General features: G+C 40.5%; 1 protein-coding gene across 7 annotated transcripts in view; it reads left to right on the top strand.

Moving 5' to 3' along the window:
- Window positions 1-18,212, top strand: part of TBC1D14 (TBC1 domain family member 14) — an 86,982-nt gene that overhangs the window by 57,063 nt on the left and 11,707 nt on the right. For 5 of the 7 annotated variants that reach the window (XM_075139154.1, XM_075139153.1, XM_075139152.1 and 2 more), the window contains 7 exons: window positions 575-692; window positions 2,296-2,402; window positions 3,301-3,381; window positions 4,799-4,893; window positions 5,927-5,998; window positions 7,356-7,484; window positions 11,037-11,146. In XM_075139154.1, the coding sequence (XP_074995255.1) occupies window positions 575-692; window positions 2,296-2,402; window positions 3,301-3,381; window positions 4,799-4,893; window positions 5,927-5,998; window positions 7,356-7,484; window positions 11,037-11,146 (712 nt within the window). The remainder of the gene's footprint in view (window positions 1-574; window positions 693-2,295; window positions 2,403-3,300; window positions 3,382-4,798; window positions 4,894-5,926; window positions 5,999-7,355; window positions 7,485-11,036; window positions 11,147-18,212) is intronic. The other 2 variants (XR_012671436.1, XM_075139151.1) reach the window with 2 other exon arrangements.

Here is an 18,212-nt window from a genome sequence, read left to right as displayed (position 1 = left end):
AACTGAAGGTTTCCAGTATATATATATATTTGTGATGTATGACGTTTAGATTAACCATACGCTAAGTAGCATCAAAAACATAGCTCTTGTGATTTCCTGTCAGTATATCTAAGTCATGATTTACAAAGACCAACACATAAGAGTGAAAACAAAATACAAAATTTGTATTATTTTAGCCTGTATTTTTGAGTCTGCCATAAAAAAGGGGTGGGGCTTTATTAGGAAATACTCTGACCCGTCCTACTAGGTGGGGCTGTTGGCTGTCAGAGATGCTAATTCATAGTTACTAATGTGGTTAGATTTGAAGGGTCAAAGGAACTATATATTGTCAAACTCCCTTTGGTCCCATCTATCGAAAATAAGCCTTATGCAGAGTTCCACTTTTTCCTTTATACACATTTGGCATCACTGCTTAGCTTCCTGTATGTCTGGGAAATTTTTAGAATTTGAACAATCCACTGTACATTTAGGTGAATATAGTGTGCTTTTACATAGCTATATAGCCATGAATAGCTAACTCTGAATATTTGCTTTCTGGTTTTATTGATGTAAAAAGGAAATTGCTTTTCTGCAGAGCTTAAAGAAGCCCAGAAGAGAAAGAAACAACTGGAAGAACGCTGTAAACTGGAAGACAGCATCGGCAGTGCTGTTTTAACTTGGAACAATGAAATCTTGCCCAACTGGGAAACTATGTAAGACAGTATGTTATACTGAGTTTTAATTAAAAATGCTGAGTCTATATCCTGAAGAGAAGTTACAAAATTAGCAAGTATAATTTTAAATGGTCCTGGAAGCTTTTGTTCGAAAGTCGCTTTTGGACAGCTACAAAGAAAATGAGCAACATGTGTTTCATTATTTCTACAAGATGGCTGGAAGTGATGCAATTCTTATTATTTGTCTTTAATGGAGGTTCAGGATATTCAGAAACTGTGAAACGCTGAGAAGTGATCTCTGGTAGAGAATGTAAAAGCAGAAAGCATAATGCTTGAACACCATGCATTTATCAGGAATGAGCTTTCGTTGATTACTTGAGCTGTTGATGTTATAATATCAGATGTAGATTGAAGTACATGTATGGTATTATGAAGCCTCTTCAATTACAGAGTGGTATACCTGCTGGGATAATCAAGTGATGGAAAAGAGAAGTAGGGAAAAAGTTATTTTAAAAAAATATTAAGTGCTAAACGATTGCCTACAGAGACACAGCACGGGCAATTGGTAAGCTACCTTCGCTGTCTAGTTTTTCATGGACTTTGCTAGTCATCTTAAAAAAAAAAAACAGCCCCCCATGAATATAACCACCACCACCACCACAAGAAAAACCAACCTCCACAGCACTCAAAATTGCAATTTGCTTAATCATGGAATTTGGTTGTCCTGAGAATATATGTTAAAAATATGGTTGGCATTTGTTGGAAAATGCATTTCTGGAGAACTGAAGAGGTAAATTAAGTATAAGCAAATGGCGGATTTACATCTGTCTTTAGTATTTGAAAATGCATCTATTATGGCTGCTGTTAAAATAAGGACACTTTTTCCTGTATTGGTTTATAAATCCAGAATATATTCCCCAGTGTATTCACTATTTTACATTTTAGTTCAGAATGTGCTTTTAGATAAATGGATTGTTGTGTGTTTTGTCACTACCTCAAACTTTCATTGGTGCTTAGGTGGTATTCCGTTCCTCCTTCTGGGCTCTCAGATTGGTGAACTGAACTCTCAGATTGATCAGCTGCAGCCATTTCAAAGCCTGTGTTCTGTTAAAACGTCTTTCATGCTCCCATCTAAAAGTTGTTTCTTGTTGCATCTTCATGCATTTGTCTGGAGGGTTAGGGCTGCAAAGCTAGATGGGAAACTGCATGTCTCATTTGCACAACAGGGTGATGACAGAGGGGAGAGGATAGACTTCCATAACTTCTTTCTGTATTTAATTTTACATGGAGATTTAAGTCTGTCCAGTCTTTAGCATAAGCAGTGGCATAGATGTGGATTTCATTTTTATTTGTTTATTTCTGTCCCCTATGATTTTTGCTGGTCAAGTGTGGTTGCAGATTACGGATATTGTGGGTGCAGTGCTTCTGTCAAAATAAGCCATTAACTTGGAAGGAAGTAAGCTTTCGTTTATAGTTCAAAGCAAAATAGTACTAACGAATGGGTATGTGCAAACGGCATTTGACTTCTTGGCCTGTTGATGTTTGTTTTGGTTTGGATCCCTTCAGCAGTGATAGAAGGATACATTCGCAATTCAGCTGGCAATGAAATATTTCATAGAATAATCTGTTTTATTTTAAACAGGTGTTGTTCCCGTAAAGTTCGAGAGCTATGGTGGCAGGGCATCCCACCGAGTGTGAGAGGCAAAGTCTGGAGCTTGGCAATTGGCAACGAGTTAAACATCACCCATGGTGAGGCTGTTGTTTTGTCTACATTGTCTTACAAAGAGAAATAGTAAGGGGACAGTCTTCTATTTATTATGGTGTATCAGAACCTGAGGTGTGGGTGTGAGGAGATGTTATCTAGCTATGCTTTTTTTTGTGGTGCTTTGACGTGTTTAGTTCAAAAATACAGTGGCTTTTAATCTTGTAACCACTCTAGGACTGCTGCTGTAAATTGTTTCTGATTATTGCTGTCACTGTGTCTTGCTTTGATGTTAGATGGAAATGGTCAGAATTAATCACTCAAGCTTTTTTTTCTTTTTGAAACTTAGAATTGTTGTTATTTTTATAATGCGTATGAGTATGCAGATAGCATGCTTCCTTTGATTTAGAGCAAGACAGTAGGTTTGTGACCCTGGGAAAATTTGTACTTTTATTTATGCGTGTGTTTTTGAAAATAGAAATAGTGTGTTACTTCAGAGTACAGGAAAACACAGCTCTGAAAGACTAACATACATAATCAATTCCAACATGGAAATGTGGTAGACTGCCTGTACACCTGCTGTATTGTGCTGCTTTTCTGTGCTTGGCTTAATTACTTTGGATGTAGTTCTTACATGGAATTTTCTAGACTTATCCCAATTATCCATTCAGACTATAATTTTGAACACCAGCACTCTGCAAGAAAAGTAAATGCTTGAACATAAAATGGAACTTGTGCCTAGATTGCCTTTCCTTTTCACTTAAGTTATGGGTCAGTGGAACAAGTCTTTCAGATCCATAACCTACTTAGAAATTCAACTACTGTGTTAGAGATATACTGTTACTTGTAACGAGTGGGGCAGCACTGCTCGTATGTTAGTACCTGACAGTGGACATGAGCGTATATAAATAGTGGACTTGGTTTTCTCTGTTTTTCTTTTTCCAGAACTGTATGATATTTGCCTGGCTCGTGCCAAAGAGAAATGGCGATCGCTTAGCACAGGAGGGGCTGAAGTAGAATGTGAAGGTACGCTTTTCGTGAAGGATTTATGCTGTGTTACAAAAGAACAGATTTTGTAAAATTGTTCCTTAAAATGAAATCACAGATTTTGAACAAAAAATTTCAGCTATAAAGATGCCTCTGGTAAAAAGAAAGCTTCTTTTTGTGGAAGCAAGAAATAGCTGTTTTCTTTCTTCTCAATGAAACTATAGTCTCTTAAAAACCACACTTGTTCATTTTTCTTTATAAACTTATCTCTAGGTGCAGTTCTTATTTGATGCTAATTTGTAAGAAAACTAGGAAAGTTTGAGGATTATAATTTGAATTGCAACACTAAAATACTTTTCTGCATCTTTTTTTTGGAATTGAAACTCAAATTATAGCAGAAAATTGCATTTTAGTCCCTTACTGCAGCTTTGAGCCCATCTCTTGGGTGTGTTTCAGAGAGCAGCAATTTATTTTTGCAGATTAAGTGGTTTTAGATTTACTAATTGATTGGAGGAGTTGTCTGTTTTTAAGAGAGTATAAAGCTACATGCAGATGCTTGAAGTTGCCTTTGGTAAGTAATTATGCTGAGCAGAAAAAGGAGAGCATACATACTGGCATTTATCAACAGAAAAATATTTTTGATTGGAAATCCCCTACTTCATTCCCTTAAGATTGTCTGCATCTTAAATAAAATGACATCTAGTACCTTTCCAGCTTCCTCTTGCACTTCATTTTCTGGAGTGTATATGCTCATGTGATTGGTGTAAGCATTGGCTAATGACAACTCTTGTTTTTTGATTGCTCAATAAGTAGCAGTAGGTAATTCCCAACTATACTTACCAGAACAGACAAAATACAAATAGAACTTTTTGATCAGAAAGAAAACTAATACTTTAGAAATTTACTTTGTATGAGATCTGTTTCAGTTATGGAGAGTGTATTGCAGTGACCATGATCTTTAACAACACATACAAAGAGTAAATAAACATGATTTTGGAAGGAGAGCTGGCAGTAGTAGCGATAGGTGGCATCCATCGAATGCTTCTGCTTTAGGACTTCTCCCTCCCACCACAACCTTTCCACAGAGCGCGCTATTACGGGAGCTACTGGGAAGCCTTGTTGAGGGCGAGGGGTGACAGGTTAACAGGCTTGTGGCTGTCTAATGATTTGTCAGCGAATACCAGTAAAGTGCCTGGCCTGCCTTGTCCTGTGTCTTTCCCCCCATCTCTTTGAAACATATTGAGGGTCAATGTGCATTGTAGGATTGCTTTGAGTCAGGACATGCTTGCTTCTTAGCCTGTGTGCTGAATTCAGGGAATTGTCCTGTCTATACCCTTAGTCCCTAGCATTTGCATCAAAATAAGTGAACTGTTCAAAAGCTAACCCTTACTTGGGGCGGGGGGGGAAGAGCGTACACTGATCCATGTAATAAATGCAGTAACTTTGGCTTTTGTAGATGCTGGATTTTCTGCAGCTGACAGAGAAGCAAGCTTGGAGTTAATAAAACTGGATATCTCAAGAACGTTTCCTAATCTTTGTATATTCCAGCAAGTAAGCAATGTTAACTTTTGTCTTGACTTCTCAGAGAAATTAAGTTTACATAATCTTGCCTGTCCCTTGGTTGAAACAGCCCATTGAGTTCAAATCTGAAGGAGTAGTCATCTTGAGAGGAAAATGTTCCTCAAGATTTTGGAAAACTATAAATAATCTAGAAAAGAGTAACCTCAAGGTATTACACGTTTGGAAAAGGCAAAAAACCAATCTGTTGGCTGATCATCATGATTCATCTAGCGCAGTTCATGCTGGTTTCTATATGATGAAGTGATGCAGGTGTTTCCAAGTCAGTGAATCAACACTGCTGGGTTGTAAATACACGGTGAGAGAGAGCACGGCTCCAGCAAGCATGATTTGGTGGCCTTTTTTTGGTTCCATGCAAGACCAATTTAACTCGTATGTTTTTGGTGTGCTTTAATGACTCATTTTGACCAGATATTTTGTCCTTCTATACACAAATTTCAGCAGCTTGTAAAAAGTTTAGATTGTGATAAGTCAACATTTTTGGGTGAAGAACTTTTCCATTTCAAAATTCTCAAGCAGTTACAGTACTTAGTGCAAGATACGGCAGCAGTGTGAAATTCTTTTTAGCTAGACATGTAATTCTTGATATGCTCTGTGTGTGTTACGGCATATTGTTGTTGTTTTAACTATTTTCTTCATGGTTGAATTCTGCCTCTAGTCAAATAGACAATTAAAAGTAGTTGTCATTAGTGTTCTGCTTTCTTGGCACTATTGTCAAAGTGCTGCTAAGCTGTAAGGAATCTCTTAGGTTTACATTCCTCTTGTATAAGGATTTAATATGTAATTGATGTATTGGGTGAACTGTATGCATTTGTAATAAATGTGGTATGGAGGGCTGTTTCATGCTTTTAAAGCCAAAATTATTTTGAAAGACTCGGGGCTGTTCAAAGCTGCATAGTGAAATAATGTATCCTTCATTAAGTAATAGATACTGTCTGTAGCACTGAAGGGTTTTTAATGTTTGTTATATACTCAGATATATTGTCTTGTTTTTGTTTAATTATAGGGTGGTCCTTACCATGACACATTGCACAGTATTTTAGGAGCCTATACTTGTTACAGACCTGATGTAGGCTATGTAAGTGAAGAAATTTTTTTTCGGGGGTGGGGAGGGAGAACTAGGGGGAGGAAGGATTTTGTTAATCAGTCCTTTGTAGACCAGTATTAAATGATTTTGTGAATACTTCTGGGGTTTCTGTGTGCTTTCTTCTCTTCCAATAGATGCTTGAGAAGTGTATATAATGGTTCTCTTGCTAGATTTAAGCTTTTTAACAGGTTAAGTAATTGGAAAACTCAAAAGTATATATTTGTAGTGCTTTAAAATCGGAGTCAAAAGAGAAGATGTAGTTAAATTGGTCCTTTGAAGTACATACTGTTCTTAATGGCAGTCTTACTGAGACTATTCTGTTGAGTTGAGTATCTTACTCCTTTTGATAGGCATTTCTGTGCCTTAGCACTGTGGGCTTCTGGAACAGTCTTTAAAGTAATGCCCATTGAGGGTACGTGAGCTCCCTCAAAGTATTTGAAGTAGTGATTATGAGAGGACTGAGTGGATTTCAGATGCTTCATTTAGTCTTTTCTCCCAGAGCAGGGATATACATAGGAGCTTATTCTTTATTCGGGAGCAGTTGTTTTAGAGAAGGCAAATGTAGAAAGATAACGTTCCTATTCTGTGAGTAGCATGTGATGCTTGGCAAAAACTGCTGAACGTGACTGCCGGGAAACTAGAAGAAGGGCAGATCAGGTGGTTTGCTTCATTTGGCATGGAACCTGTTGTGTTGGGAAGGAGCTTGTTCCTCAGGTTTGCAGGAAGGACTGTCACACCCTGGTCCATGTGACTGCAATGGCAGCGTTACACCCTCTGAGTGAGCGAGCTCTGCCTAGATTCAGCGTTGATTCCATAGCATACTTTGTAGAATAGTGCAACAACGTTGTGAGCTTATGGTAGATGAAACATGAGCTTAATCTTAAAATGCAACTTACTGCTTGTCAAATGAGTCATTGCAGTTGTCTCTTAACTGCCAGTAATTGATTGAAAAAGGAAAGAACAGGCTTCGTCTCTAGTATCCTAGTCCAGCTTTCCACAAATAAGAGTATATATGACCCATCCCTAGGAGAAGAGAAATTGTTTAGAAACAGCTTATTCTTAAAAAAAATCTTTATTCTGCATATATGAAAGTGCTGTCATCCTAGCCTGTCTTAGGAGTTCTACTTAGAGTCTTTGAAAGGAGGCAACGTGAGGATCATTAGCTTCCATGCTCTGTACATTCAATACCGAAGGGTCACATGGGTTAAAAAATCCTGCCTTTCTGAACGTTTCACAAAATTCAGCAGCTCAGTGAGTGCATTAAAAACTAGTGATTATGAGGACAAAATGAGGCAGTATTCTTGGGAGTACAGTTGTTGCTGAACAGTAACATTTCTGCTTTCTTCAGGTACAGGGCATGTCATTCATAGCAGCTGTATTGATCTTGAACTTGGATACTGCAGATGCCTTCATTGCTTTTTCTAACCTTTTAAATAAACCCTGTCAGATGGCGTTTTTCCGTGTGGACCATGGCCTTGTAAGTATGCAAGAAAACTGTAATCTACACATTGTAGATACGTGTAGGGGAAGTTTTTTTAAAAAAATTGATGGGCTCAGTAGCTTGGAAAATAAGTCAGAGTTTATTTTAAAGCAACATGCTTTAAACAAAAAAAACCCAATACGCGCCTGTGCACACCCCCTCAAAAGCCCCAAACCAAACCAAAAACCACCCCACTAACCTTTTTGAACAGGCAGGTGAATGAAATTGTTCAGCTGCTATTTTATGATGCTCAGAGAATAGTTATGAGAATATTATTGTAGGTGTTTTTCAAATTGAGCACTGTAGTTGAAAGCTGAAAACACTAATGTTAGAGGAAGTGTCTTGAAGGGGCTTTTTATCCCAAACTAATAGATTGCTAAAAGTAGACTGTTGCAGGGAGAACCAGGTTTCCCATCTCTTATTGTAGCAGTGTCTTGGAAAAGGAGCCTGGGGGAATCAGATGAGCAGACCCTTCCAATATTCAGTGGGTTCCCTGATTCTCTTTAGAGTCTCTAAAGTTCCTTGTTAGCATGTACGCTAGGCTACATGTGTACCATAGCAGAATAAGACACGTTTCCTGAAACGTGTTTTTAGTTTACTTTAGAAGTATTTTTTTGTAAATATATGGCATTCTGTATTTCTTTCTCACTCACTCACCTTTTGAACACTATGAAAATAGGATCTGCTTCTCAAGAATTCAAATGGGAGAAATAAAGCAAGGGAATGGATGACGACAACAACAATCACTCTTGTTGCTTACACAGTAGGACCTAGGGATCCTGTCAGTATTTCCTGCTGGAAAAGCAGTATGTAATTCCCTGTGGCAGTCCCTGAATTTCATTAGTTGTAGATGCCCATGGGGAGATGTACCACAGCACAGACAGCATTTCTAGAAGCAGTATCAGTCCATCTCCATTATTGTACTTGGAAAAAGAGGACATGCTCATACATTCAGTGTGTAAATATGGTTTTGTGAAGATGATTTTGGAATTAAATTTGCGGGAATAAGTTGTTTTTTTTTTTTAGCTGAAATAGTGTTTTTTGGTATGCTCTTGGATAATGCTGTTTAGTTCTGTTAGCCTGGCTAAATAGAGGCTACATGATAAATGAATGCTTACAGAAGAGTAGAGATGGAGGTACATGAAAGAATATTAACATACCGTGAAATTACAAAGCCATGATTCACACCACAAGGAAAACTTTGTACCTAATGTTTCAGAGTAGTGAGACATAAAGTGAGACAGTTTTGGCTTCCTATGGTGAATACACTGATCTGCTGTTTACCCTCATCTTTTTGTGTCAGTTTTACAACTTAGAATCATAAAATAGTTTGGGTTGGAAGCGACCTTTAAAGGTTATCTAGTCCAACCCCCCTGCTGTGGGCAGGGACATCTTCAACTAGATCAGGTTGCTCAGAGCCCCGTCCAGCCTGACCTTGAATGTTTGCAGGGATGGGGCATCCACCACCTCTCTGGGCAACCTGTTCCAGTGCTTCACCATCCTCATTGTAAAAAACTTCTTCCTTATATCTAGTCTAAATCTACCCTCTTTTAGTTTAAAACCATTCCCCCTTGTCCTGTCGCAACAGACCCTGCTAAAAAGTTTGCCGCCATCTTTCTTGTAAGTCCCCTTTAAGTACTGAAAGGCTGCAATAAGGTCTCCCTGAAGCCTTCTCTTCTCCAGGCTGAACAACCCCAACTCTCTCAGCCTTTCTTCATAGAAGAGGTGTTCCATCCCCCTGATCATTTTCGTGGCCCTCCTCTGGACCCGCTACAACAGGTCTGTGTCTTTCTTCTGCTGAGGGTTCCAGAGCTGGACGCAGTCCTCCAGGTGGGGTCTCACCAGAGCAGAGTAGAGAGGCAGAATCACCGCCCTCGGCCTGCTGGCCACCCTTCTTTTGATGCAGCCCAGGATACGGTTGGCCTTCTGGACTGTGAGCGCATATTGCTGGCTCATGTCCAGATTTTCATCTTAAAGTATGTTCAACTTAATAACCAAATGCTGATTTGTCTTAACATATAATAAACTACAAAAATAAAACCAGCATAAGTTAGTTGTGAAAATGATAGTAATTTATACCGATGAATCTTGATTTCTTTTTTTGGTTACAGTTTCATGAAACTAGAATTTTTTTTAATTACTACTAAGGAAATGTCTTGTTGAATGTTGTTTTGATCAAGATCAGTACCTGAACTGCCATTACATTTCTAATAGAGCTGCCCGCATTACTATCAATAGATGTGATTGTAGCAGTTATGTGTAAAATCCCTTCTCTACTTTCGAAATGCTTTAGTAGAACTCTTTTTACTGTGGTGCTAGCATGTAAACAGATCATTTAGGAAGTAGGACTGTAACTGATGGTTCAGAGATTTTACGTAACTTCGTATGGCTATTTCCATAGAATATACCCATCTCTGATTGGCTTTTAAGCCTTATACTCTTGCTGACTACCAGGCTTGATCTTTTATTTGCTGCTGTTAATGAAGGTAGTCCACCATTTGTCACTTCATTCAGATGAAACGGGAAAAATTTCTGTAAGGACATTTAAAAAAACTGTGAAACAAATCTGTCATCCTTTAAAAGGATTTCAGACAAGAGGCTCCAAAAGGTTCCTCTTTTTCCTTTACCTGTCATGGTGTTTTGGGGAGAAGCATGCTGATACAACTCACACTTTGAAGTAATCACAGCCATTCTTTGTTGCTTTTATTGGTATATATTGTGATTAAAATTACTGAATCATTCAAGGACTTTGCTTAACTTTTCTCCCTGTAATATTAAGAGGACAGGGGAGGGGAGAGCTGAAAAGCCTTTTGTTTTTAACTCTTAGTTGGTTTGGAAGATTTTCTTTTTCCATGTCCTCCATTATGAAATTTGACCTAAATATTCAAATTGTAAAATAACATGACAGTCTTCATGTTAAAAGGAGTACAGTTCAGGGGTTACGGTATCAGATGGGAGTTACAATCTGTTTCTCTTCCATAGGTGTTTTGTCTTGATCTTTGGCTTTTCTGTGTGAACTTTGTCTCTCCCTTTTTGCAATAGAAATGCTGTTATCTCATTTTAACACATGTGGTATAAAAGAAACTTTGGTGTTAGAATACGATTTATGATTGGAGCCAACTGGACGCTTCACTCTTGCTGTGAACTATTAAATTACTTTAGTTTGTTTTCATTTTATAACCCATTGGGCCTTGGATTTTATTCAGTGTAATATTAAATTACTGCCACACGCATAAAGCACCATTCTGTTACCATAATTATTTTGAGAAATCAGCAGATAACTTCTCTCCTGCTGGTATTTTTCTTTCCAAAGGAAGCTGGCCAAGACCCAAAACAATAATTATATTGTTTAGTATGAGAACAGTATATAGGGTGGATCTTAAACTCTGTGTGCTTACAGATGCTGTCCTTTATGTAAACGTTTGGTCTTTATTGTATCATGTAATTCATTCGGTCCTGTTTTTGAAGAGCATTAACCCAACAACAGCTAATGCATTTAAGCCTATTAATACAGCTAACTGCTTTTTTCTCCCCATTGTATTTTCCCAGATGTTGACTTACTTTGCCGCATTTGAGGTATTCTTTGAAGAAAATCTGCCAAAGTTATTTGCTCACTTCAAAAAAAATAACTTAACTCCAGACATCTATCTTATTGATTGGTAAGACATTGAAAGTACAATTAACGTGCATACTAGTGTATAGCTCTATGTCAGTATTCATGACAGAAGCTGGAGTGCTCTGACCTGGTTTAGTATTCTTTTAAGATAAAGGCTTTATCTTTTGTTCAGTACTTGAGTTTGTCAATCCAAATCCTTCCCACATACTTCCGTGATGTTTAACGTTTGCCTAACCTTTATTATTGTACTTTTGTTGAGTTTGAAGCTTATTTTGAAATACAGATGTATAGCATTGTTTATCCATATTTAGTGCATCTTTGGATTGATCTTCTGAGAAAATATGTTAATTTTTCTACTTTATGTGTAGGTGTATACCAGGGGTGTATATCCAGACAGTATTGCTAGTCTTGCATTTGAAAGTTACAGTTTGTCCTCTTGCACAGAACAGGAAAAGAGTAGTTAAAACATAATGTTTCTATCCATACAACAAAAAGCTAGAAGCTACAGAAAAGCAAACACCTAGGCTTTTGGCAGGGTGAACTATGGCTCCTGGGCAGTATCTCGCTCATATTTTAAGTGGTCCCAGATCCTGTTTAGAGGATCCCAATACAGGTTGTTTAAAAACTGATCTTGACACAGTCCAATTGAATAGCTAAAGGGCATTAGCACTTTTTAATTACCGCATCTGTTCCACTTAGCAGACAGGCAATTACGATCTTTTTATTTGGTGAAACTGCCTTCCTTTTTAGTTCTAGTGTAATTAGAACCTTTTTCCTTAGAGAGGAAAAAAGACAAGGATCTTATTTGCACTCCTGCCAAATTTCAATGTGGTATAAGGCACTCCAAATTGAGTATTTGCATTTGTGCCTGTCAGGCTTTGGTTTGGGGCAGCTAAAATGTCTCTTTTCAGCAAGACTTTGTTGTCAGTTTCAGGATGATATGAAATCTTTCTTTTGTGAAAAATTTATTTGCCCTTAAATTGTTGACAATTTCTCCTGTTCTCAGGTATCTAACTAAATACCTTCAGTAAAAGATGGAATTCCCAGTAGTAACAGCATTTTTTTTCTGAAATTACGTTTTTATTTTGGAAAACATTTGTACTGTTAATGCAATTCTACCTGAACCAAGCTCTCGATACCTTGGTGATCTTTAAGACCTAGTTGTTAGCACTGAACATGTTCCTGATCCATTAGACAGAAATCCATTTAAAGTAATTCAGTCCAATCCAACAGCTAGACGTTTGAATACATGAGTTTTCATAGGATCATAGAATTGCTGGAGCATTGGAAGGGACTTCTGGAGGTCACCTCGTCTAAACCCACTGCTCAAAGCAGGGTTAACTAGAGCAGGTTGCTTAGGAGCTTGTCCAGTCAGGTTTTGAATATCTCCAAGGATGGAGACTCCACAACCTCTCCAGGCAACCTGTTCCAGTGTTCAACCACCCTCACAGTGAACAAGTTTTTAATTTTCTTATGTTTAAATGGAATTTTCTGTATTTCAATTTGTGCCCATTGGCTCTTGTCCTTTCACTGGATACAACTGAGAAGAGTCTGGCTCTGTCTTCTTTATGCCCTCCTATCAAGTATTTTTACACATTTAGGTCCAAGCCATCTCTTCTCCTGGCTAAACAGTCCCAGCTTTCTCAGCCTCCCCCTGCGTATCCTATGCTCCAGGCCTTTAATCGTATTCATGGCAAGCCTGACTTGCTCCAGTATATCCATGTCTCTCTTGTACTGGGAAGGCCAGAGCTGGCTCACCAGTGCTGCGTGGAGAAGAGGGATGACCTGCCTTGGCCTGCTGCCAGCGCTGTTCCTAATGCAGCCCAGGAGTTTGTGGACGTTCTTTGCTGCAAAGGCATGTTGCTGAGTTACATTCAACTTCTTATCCACCACGATCTCCATGTCTTTTTCTGCAAAGCTACTTTGCAGTCTGTTGGCTTCCCATGTGGATTGGTGCCTCGGCTTATTTGCTCCCCAGGTGCAGGATTTGGCATTTCCCTTTGTTGCACTTTATGAGACTCATGTCGGCTCATTTCTCCAGTGTCTCAAGGTCCCTATGGAGTGGTGTATCGACCACTCCTCCCAGTTTTGAATCACCTGCAAACTTGCTGAGGATACAGTCTGACCCATCATCTAGGTCCTTAATGAAGACATTTAAAAGTATTGGATGAGTATCAAACTCTGGAGTACTCTACCATTGGATTGGCTTGAAGCTGTACTTCATGCCACTAATGACAATCGTATGAGCTTGGCAGTTCCAGCCAGTTTTCAGTCCACCTCACTGTCCATTTATCTAGTCCATACTTCATCAGTTCATCAGCAAGGATTTTATGGGATACAGTGTTGAAAGCCTTGCTAACATGAAGATAAGCAATAACCATTGCTCACCCCTCATCCACCAAACCAGTCATCTCATTGTTGAAGGCTATCAGGTTGGTCAGGCATGATTTTGCTTTCATAAATCCATACTGATTTCTCTCAATAACCTTTTTGCCCATCATATGTTTTGAAATGATCTCCAGGAATTTTTCTTCCATTACTTTCCCAGGGATAGAGGTGAGGCTGACCAGCCTGTAGTTCCGTGCATTCTACTTCTTGAAGATAGGAGTGTGTTGTGGTTTAACCTGGCAGGCAGCCAAATACCAGGCAGCCGCTCACTCACTCCCCCTGCCCCTCCCCAGTGGGACAAGGAGAGAATCAGAAGGGTAGGAGTGAGAAAAACTCGTGGGTTGAGATAAAGACAGTTTAATAGAACAAAAAAGGGAAAATAATAATAATATGATAGTATATACAAAATGAGTGATGCACAATGCAATTGCTCACCACCTGCGCTGACCGATAACCAAGTAGCAATTGGTACTTCCTGGATCACGCCTACCGTTCATATACTGAGCATGACGTCACATGGTATGGAATACCCCATTGGCCAGCTGGGCTGGCTGTCCTGATTATGTTCCCTCCCATCTTGTGTACCTAGCTCAGTCAGTAGGCACGGGAGCTGTCCTTGGACTAGGAGGGCACTTAGCAACAACTGAAAACATCAGTGTGTTATCAACATTCTCCTCATACTAAATCCAAAACACAGCACTAGGAAGAAATTTAACTCTATTCCAGCCAAAACTAGGACAGAGTGACATCTATTTTCTTCAAGTCCTCAGGAACCTCCCCTGATCACTGGGACCTTTCAAAGATAATTGAGAGTGGCCTCACAATGACATGGGATAGTTTCCTCAGCACTCACATGTGTTTCTCACCAGGTTCCATGCACTTGTATATGCCCAATTTGTTTAAATGTTCCCTAACGTGATCCTCCTCCGCCTAGGGTAGGGCTTCCTTGCACTAGGCTTTCCCACTGGTCTGGAGGACCTGGGATTCCTGAAGGCAAGTCTTCTCAGTAAAGGCTGAGGTGAAGAAGGCAGTGAGTACCACAGCTTTCTGCATGTACTTTGTCACCAGGTACCCTGTCCCTTTCAGCAACGGGCTCATGTTTTCCTGAGTCTTTTTTTCTGCTGATGTACCTGTGGAAAGCCCTTCTCATTGTCCTTGACATCCATTGCCAGATTCAACTCCAGATGGGCTTTGGCTTTCCTAGCCCCTTCCCTGCATACTCAGACAATGTCTTATTGGGGTCATCTGCCCCTCCTTCAGCCTCTTGTATGGTTCCTTTTTACGTTTGAGTTTTGTCAGGAGGTTCTTGTTCATCCATACAGACCTCCTGTTGCCTTTGCTTGAGTTCCTTGATTTTCATATGCCTCTTGCACAGAGGATAGTGTAACATGGGCTTTGTTTGACTTGGCTTTTACACTGGGATTAAATTTTAATGTAACATGAGTAGGAGAATGAGGGGGTGTGTAATGGATAGGCTCATTTCTCCCAACATTTGATGGGAGAAATACCATCGGAAGGATTTTTATGACTGAAGGCTGAGAATATTAAACTGAACTAGATCTATGCACAGAGCAGGAAGATGCTAGAAAAAATACTGGAATAGAATAGAAGGGAAGGAAGAGGGCAGAGGCTGGTATGTTCAATGATAAGAGGAAAGATGTTGAAATTATATTGCCTCAGACAATGTTGTGAAAAGCCTGTGTGTGGAGGAAGCAACTGAATAAAAGGGATATCAGAATAGTGATTGTGGATGGTGCTTCTCAAGGTCTTTGTACCAGTGGAATGACAACCCCTAGCATTTCTTGCTGACTACCTGCATCCATATTAAAGCTGTTTATTTTAATCCTAAGGACAATTTACTGTGTTCTTCCCCATCCCTAGAGAGTCACAACACCATGACCTTGCACAGGAATGTAGGCTAGTTGAGGTAGTCCTGCCCAATCCTATATTAAACTTCTTTCACACTTGTCTTGAGCTAGACATCTTGTCCTACTCTGTCTTTAATTTTGTTAGACAGTGGAGTTAGTATTTAACTGTGTAAGATTTAGGTATAATATTTCATAGAATCATAGAATCATTAAGGTTGGAAAAGACCTCTAAGATCGTTGAGTCCAACTGTCAACCCAACACCACCATGTCCACTAAACCATGTCCCTAAGCACCTCATCTACACGTCTTTTAAATACTTCCAGGGATGGTGACTCAACCACTTCCCTGGGCAGCCTGTTCCAAGGCCTGACCACTCTTTCAGTAAAGAAATTTCTCCTAATGTCCAGTCTAAACCTCCCTTGACGCAACTTGAGGCCATTTCCTCTCGTCCTATTGCTTGTTACTTGGCAGAAGAGACCAACACCCACCTCACTACAACCTCCTTTCAGGTAGTTGTAGAGCGCGATGAGGTCTCCCCTGACCCTCCTCTTCTCCAGACTAAAGAACCCCAGTTCCCTCAGCCGCTCCTCATAAGACTTGCGCTCCAGGCCCTTCACCAGCTTCGTTGCCCTTCTCTGGACACGCTCCAGCACCTCCATGTCCTTCTTGTCGTGAGGGGCCCAAAACTGAACGCAGGATTCGAGGTGCGGCCTCACCAGTGCTGAGTACAGGGGCACGATCACCTCCCTGCTCCTGCTGGCCACACTATTTCTGATACAGGCCAGGATGGCGTTGGCCTTCTTGGCCACCTGGGCACACTGCCGGCTCATGTTCAGCCGGCTGTCAACCAGCACCCCCAGGTCCTTTTCCTCTGAGCAGCTTTCCAGCCACTCTTCCCCAAGCCTGTAGCGTTGCCTGGGGTTGTTGTGGCCGAAGTGCAGGACCCAGCACTTGGCCTTGTTGAACCTCATACAGTTGGCCTCGGCCCATCGATCCAGCCTGTCCAGGTCCCTCTGCAGAGCCTTCCTACCCTCCAGCAGATCAACACTCCCGCCCAACTTGGTGTCATCTGCAAACTGACTGAGGGAGCACTCGATCCCCTCGTCCAGATCATTGATAAAGATATTGAACAGGACCGGCCCCAGTACTGAGCCCTGGGGAACACCGCTCGTGACCGGCCGCCAACTGGATTTAACTCCGTTGACCACAACTCTCTGGGCTCGGCCGTCCAGCCAGTTTTTTACCCAGCGAAGAGTGCACCTGTCTAAGCCGTGAGCCGCCAGCTTCTCTAGGAGAATGCTGTGGGAGACAGTGTCAAAGGCTTTACTGAAGTCCAGGCAGACCACATCCACAGCCTTTCCCTCATCCACCAGGCAGGTCCCCTGGTCATAGAAGGAGATCAGGTTGGTCAAGCAGGACCTGCCTTTCATGAACCTGTGCTGGCTGGGCCTGATCCCCTGGTTGTCCCAGACATGGCTCGTGAGCGCCCTCAAAACGAACCGCTCCATGATCTTCCCCGGCACCGAGGTCAGGCTGACTGGCTGTAGTTCCTCGGATCCTCCCTCCAGCCCTTCTTGTAGATGGGCATCACATTGGCAAGCCTCCAGTCGTCTGGGACCTCCCCAGTTAACCAGAGGTTATTTAAATATATACATATTTAAATATGTATGTGTGTATGTGCATGTGTATATAAGTATATGTATACATATGTGTGTGCGCATACATATATATTTTCTACGTTAAAATACTTTGATCCTATAGTAAGCAGATTTAGAAATTTTTTTTTTTTTTTTAAAAATGGCCAGTGGAAACTTAGTGAATTGGACTTTATATGTGCTGTCCTTCCATTAGTTCTAGGAAGTAATATAGAAAAGATGCAAGGAAAAATCGAGTGGGTCTGTGTTCTCACAAGTGAGTAATATTAAAGCTAAGGACTTTGGAAAATGTTGTTTATAAGGTTGCCTGTGGCTCATGGCTGACACTGAATTTGCTGTAGTACAGATACCGCTCCATTAAAAACAGAACTGTTTCTGGAAAGATAAGAATGTGGTTTCAGTGTGTTTAAAGTCAGGGAAGAATATGGTACAGTGTTGCTCTGAATAGACAGACATTTTGGTTGTAGGTAAAAATATCTATGAAACGGCCTTGCTCTACCAACATTACTTTTATTTAAATGCGTGTTTGTTCTGAGCTCCAAAGGGATGCCTCCTGCTATTCCGGTGGCTGGCATGGTTACTGTGCAGGCATGTGTGCAGTAAATCTCAGTTGGTGCCAGCCCTGGGAGGGCTCCAGTAGCCAGTGCTGCACAGTTGTCGGGAAACCCTCCTGCTCCTGCCGCAATTACAGTGGAATCAACTAGTCTCCTTTATGCTGCTTCCTGTAACCAGTGCCGCGGGGAACGGCAGTAAAATTGGTATGCTTAAATCATTTGTTGAAGGGATACATTCCAAGAAAAAACGCTGTGCATATAGATGGACCCAGCTATGCAGGTGATGCAATGCTTCTTTGAGTTTTCTTGGGGCTGGTAGAGGATTTAGGGAGGGGAGGCCCCCTGCCTGTTCAGTTCCACCACTGCCTTCTGTGATGGGAAAATGCCAGGACTTAAGAATGTAATTAAAAGGTACAGTGGCGTGATTATCAGCAGATACCTGCCAAAAGTAAGGCATCTCTTTTTGAAAAGGACGCATGGGCTTCAAGCCCAAACTCCAACTGATAAATCTCACGGTAAGAATTCAAAAGCTAGACAGGTTTTTACTTTTTTTGAAGAATATACAGGGAATCAAGTGTGAGAGGGGTGTAAAGAGCAATGTACATTCAGGTTCACAGAGAATAGAGAGCAAATAGTGTGTCTG

This window comes from Calonectris borealis, unplaced genomic scaffold (assembly GCF_964195595.1).
Source record: "Calonectris borealis unplaced genomic scaffold, bCalBor7.hap1.2 HAP1_SCAFFOLD_123, whole genome shotgun sequence".
Lineage (NCBI taxonomy): Eukaryota > Metazoa > Chordata > Aves > Procellariiformes > Procellariidae > Calonectris > Calonectris borealis.
This window is presented reverse-complemented; position numbering and strand designations above follow the sequence as displayed.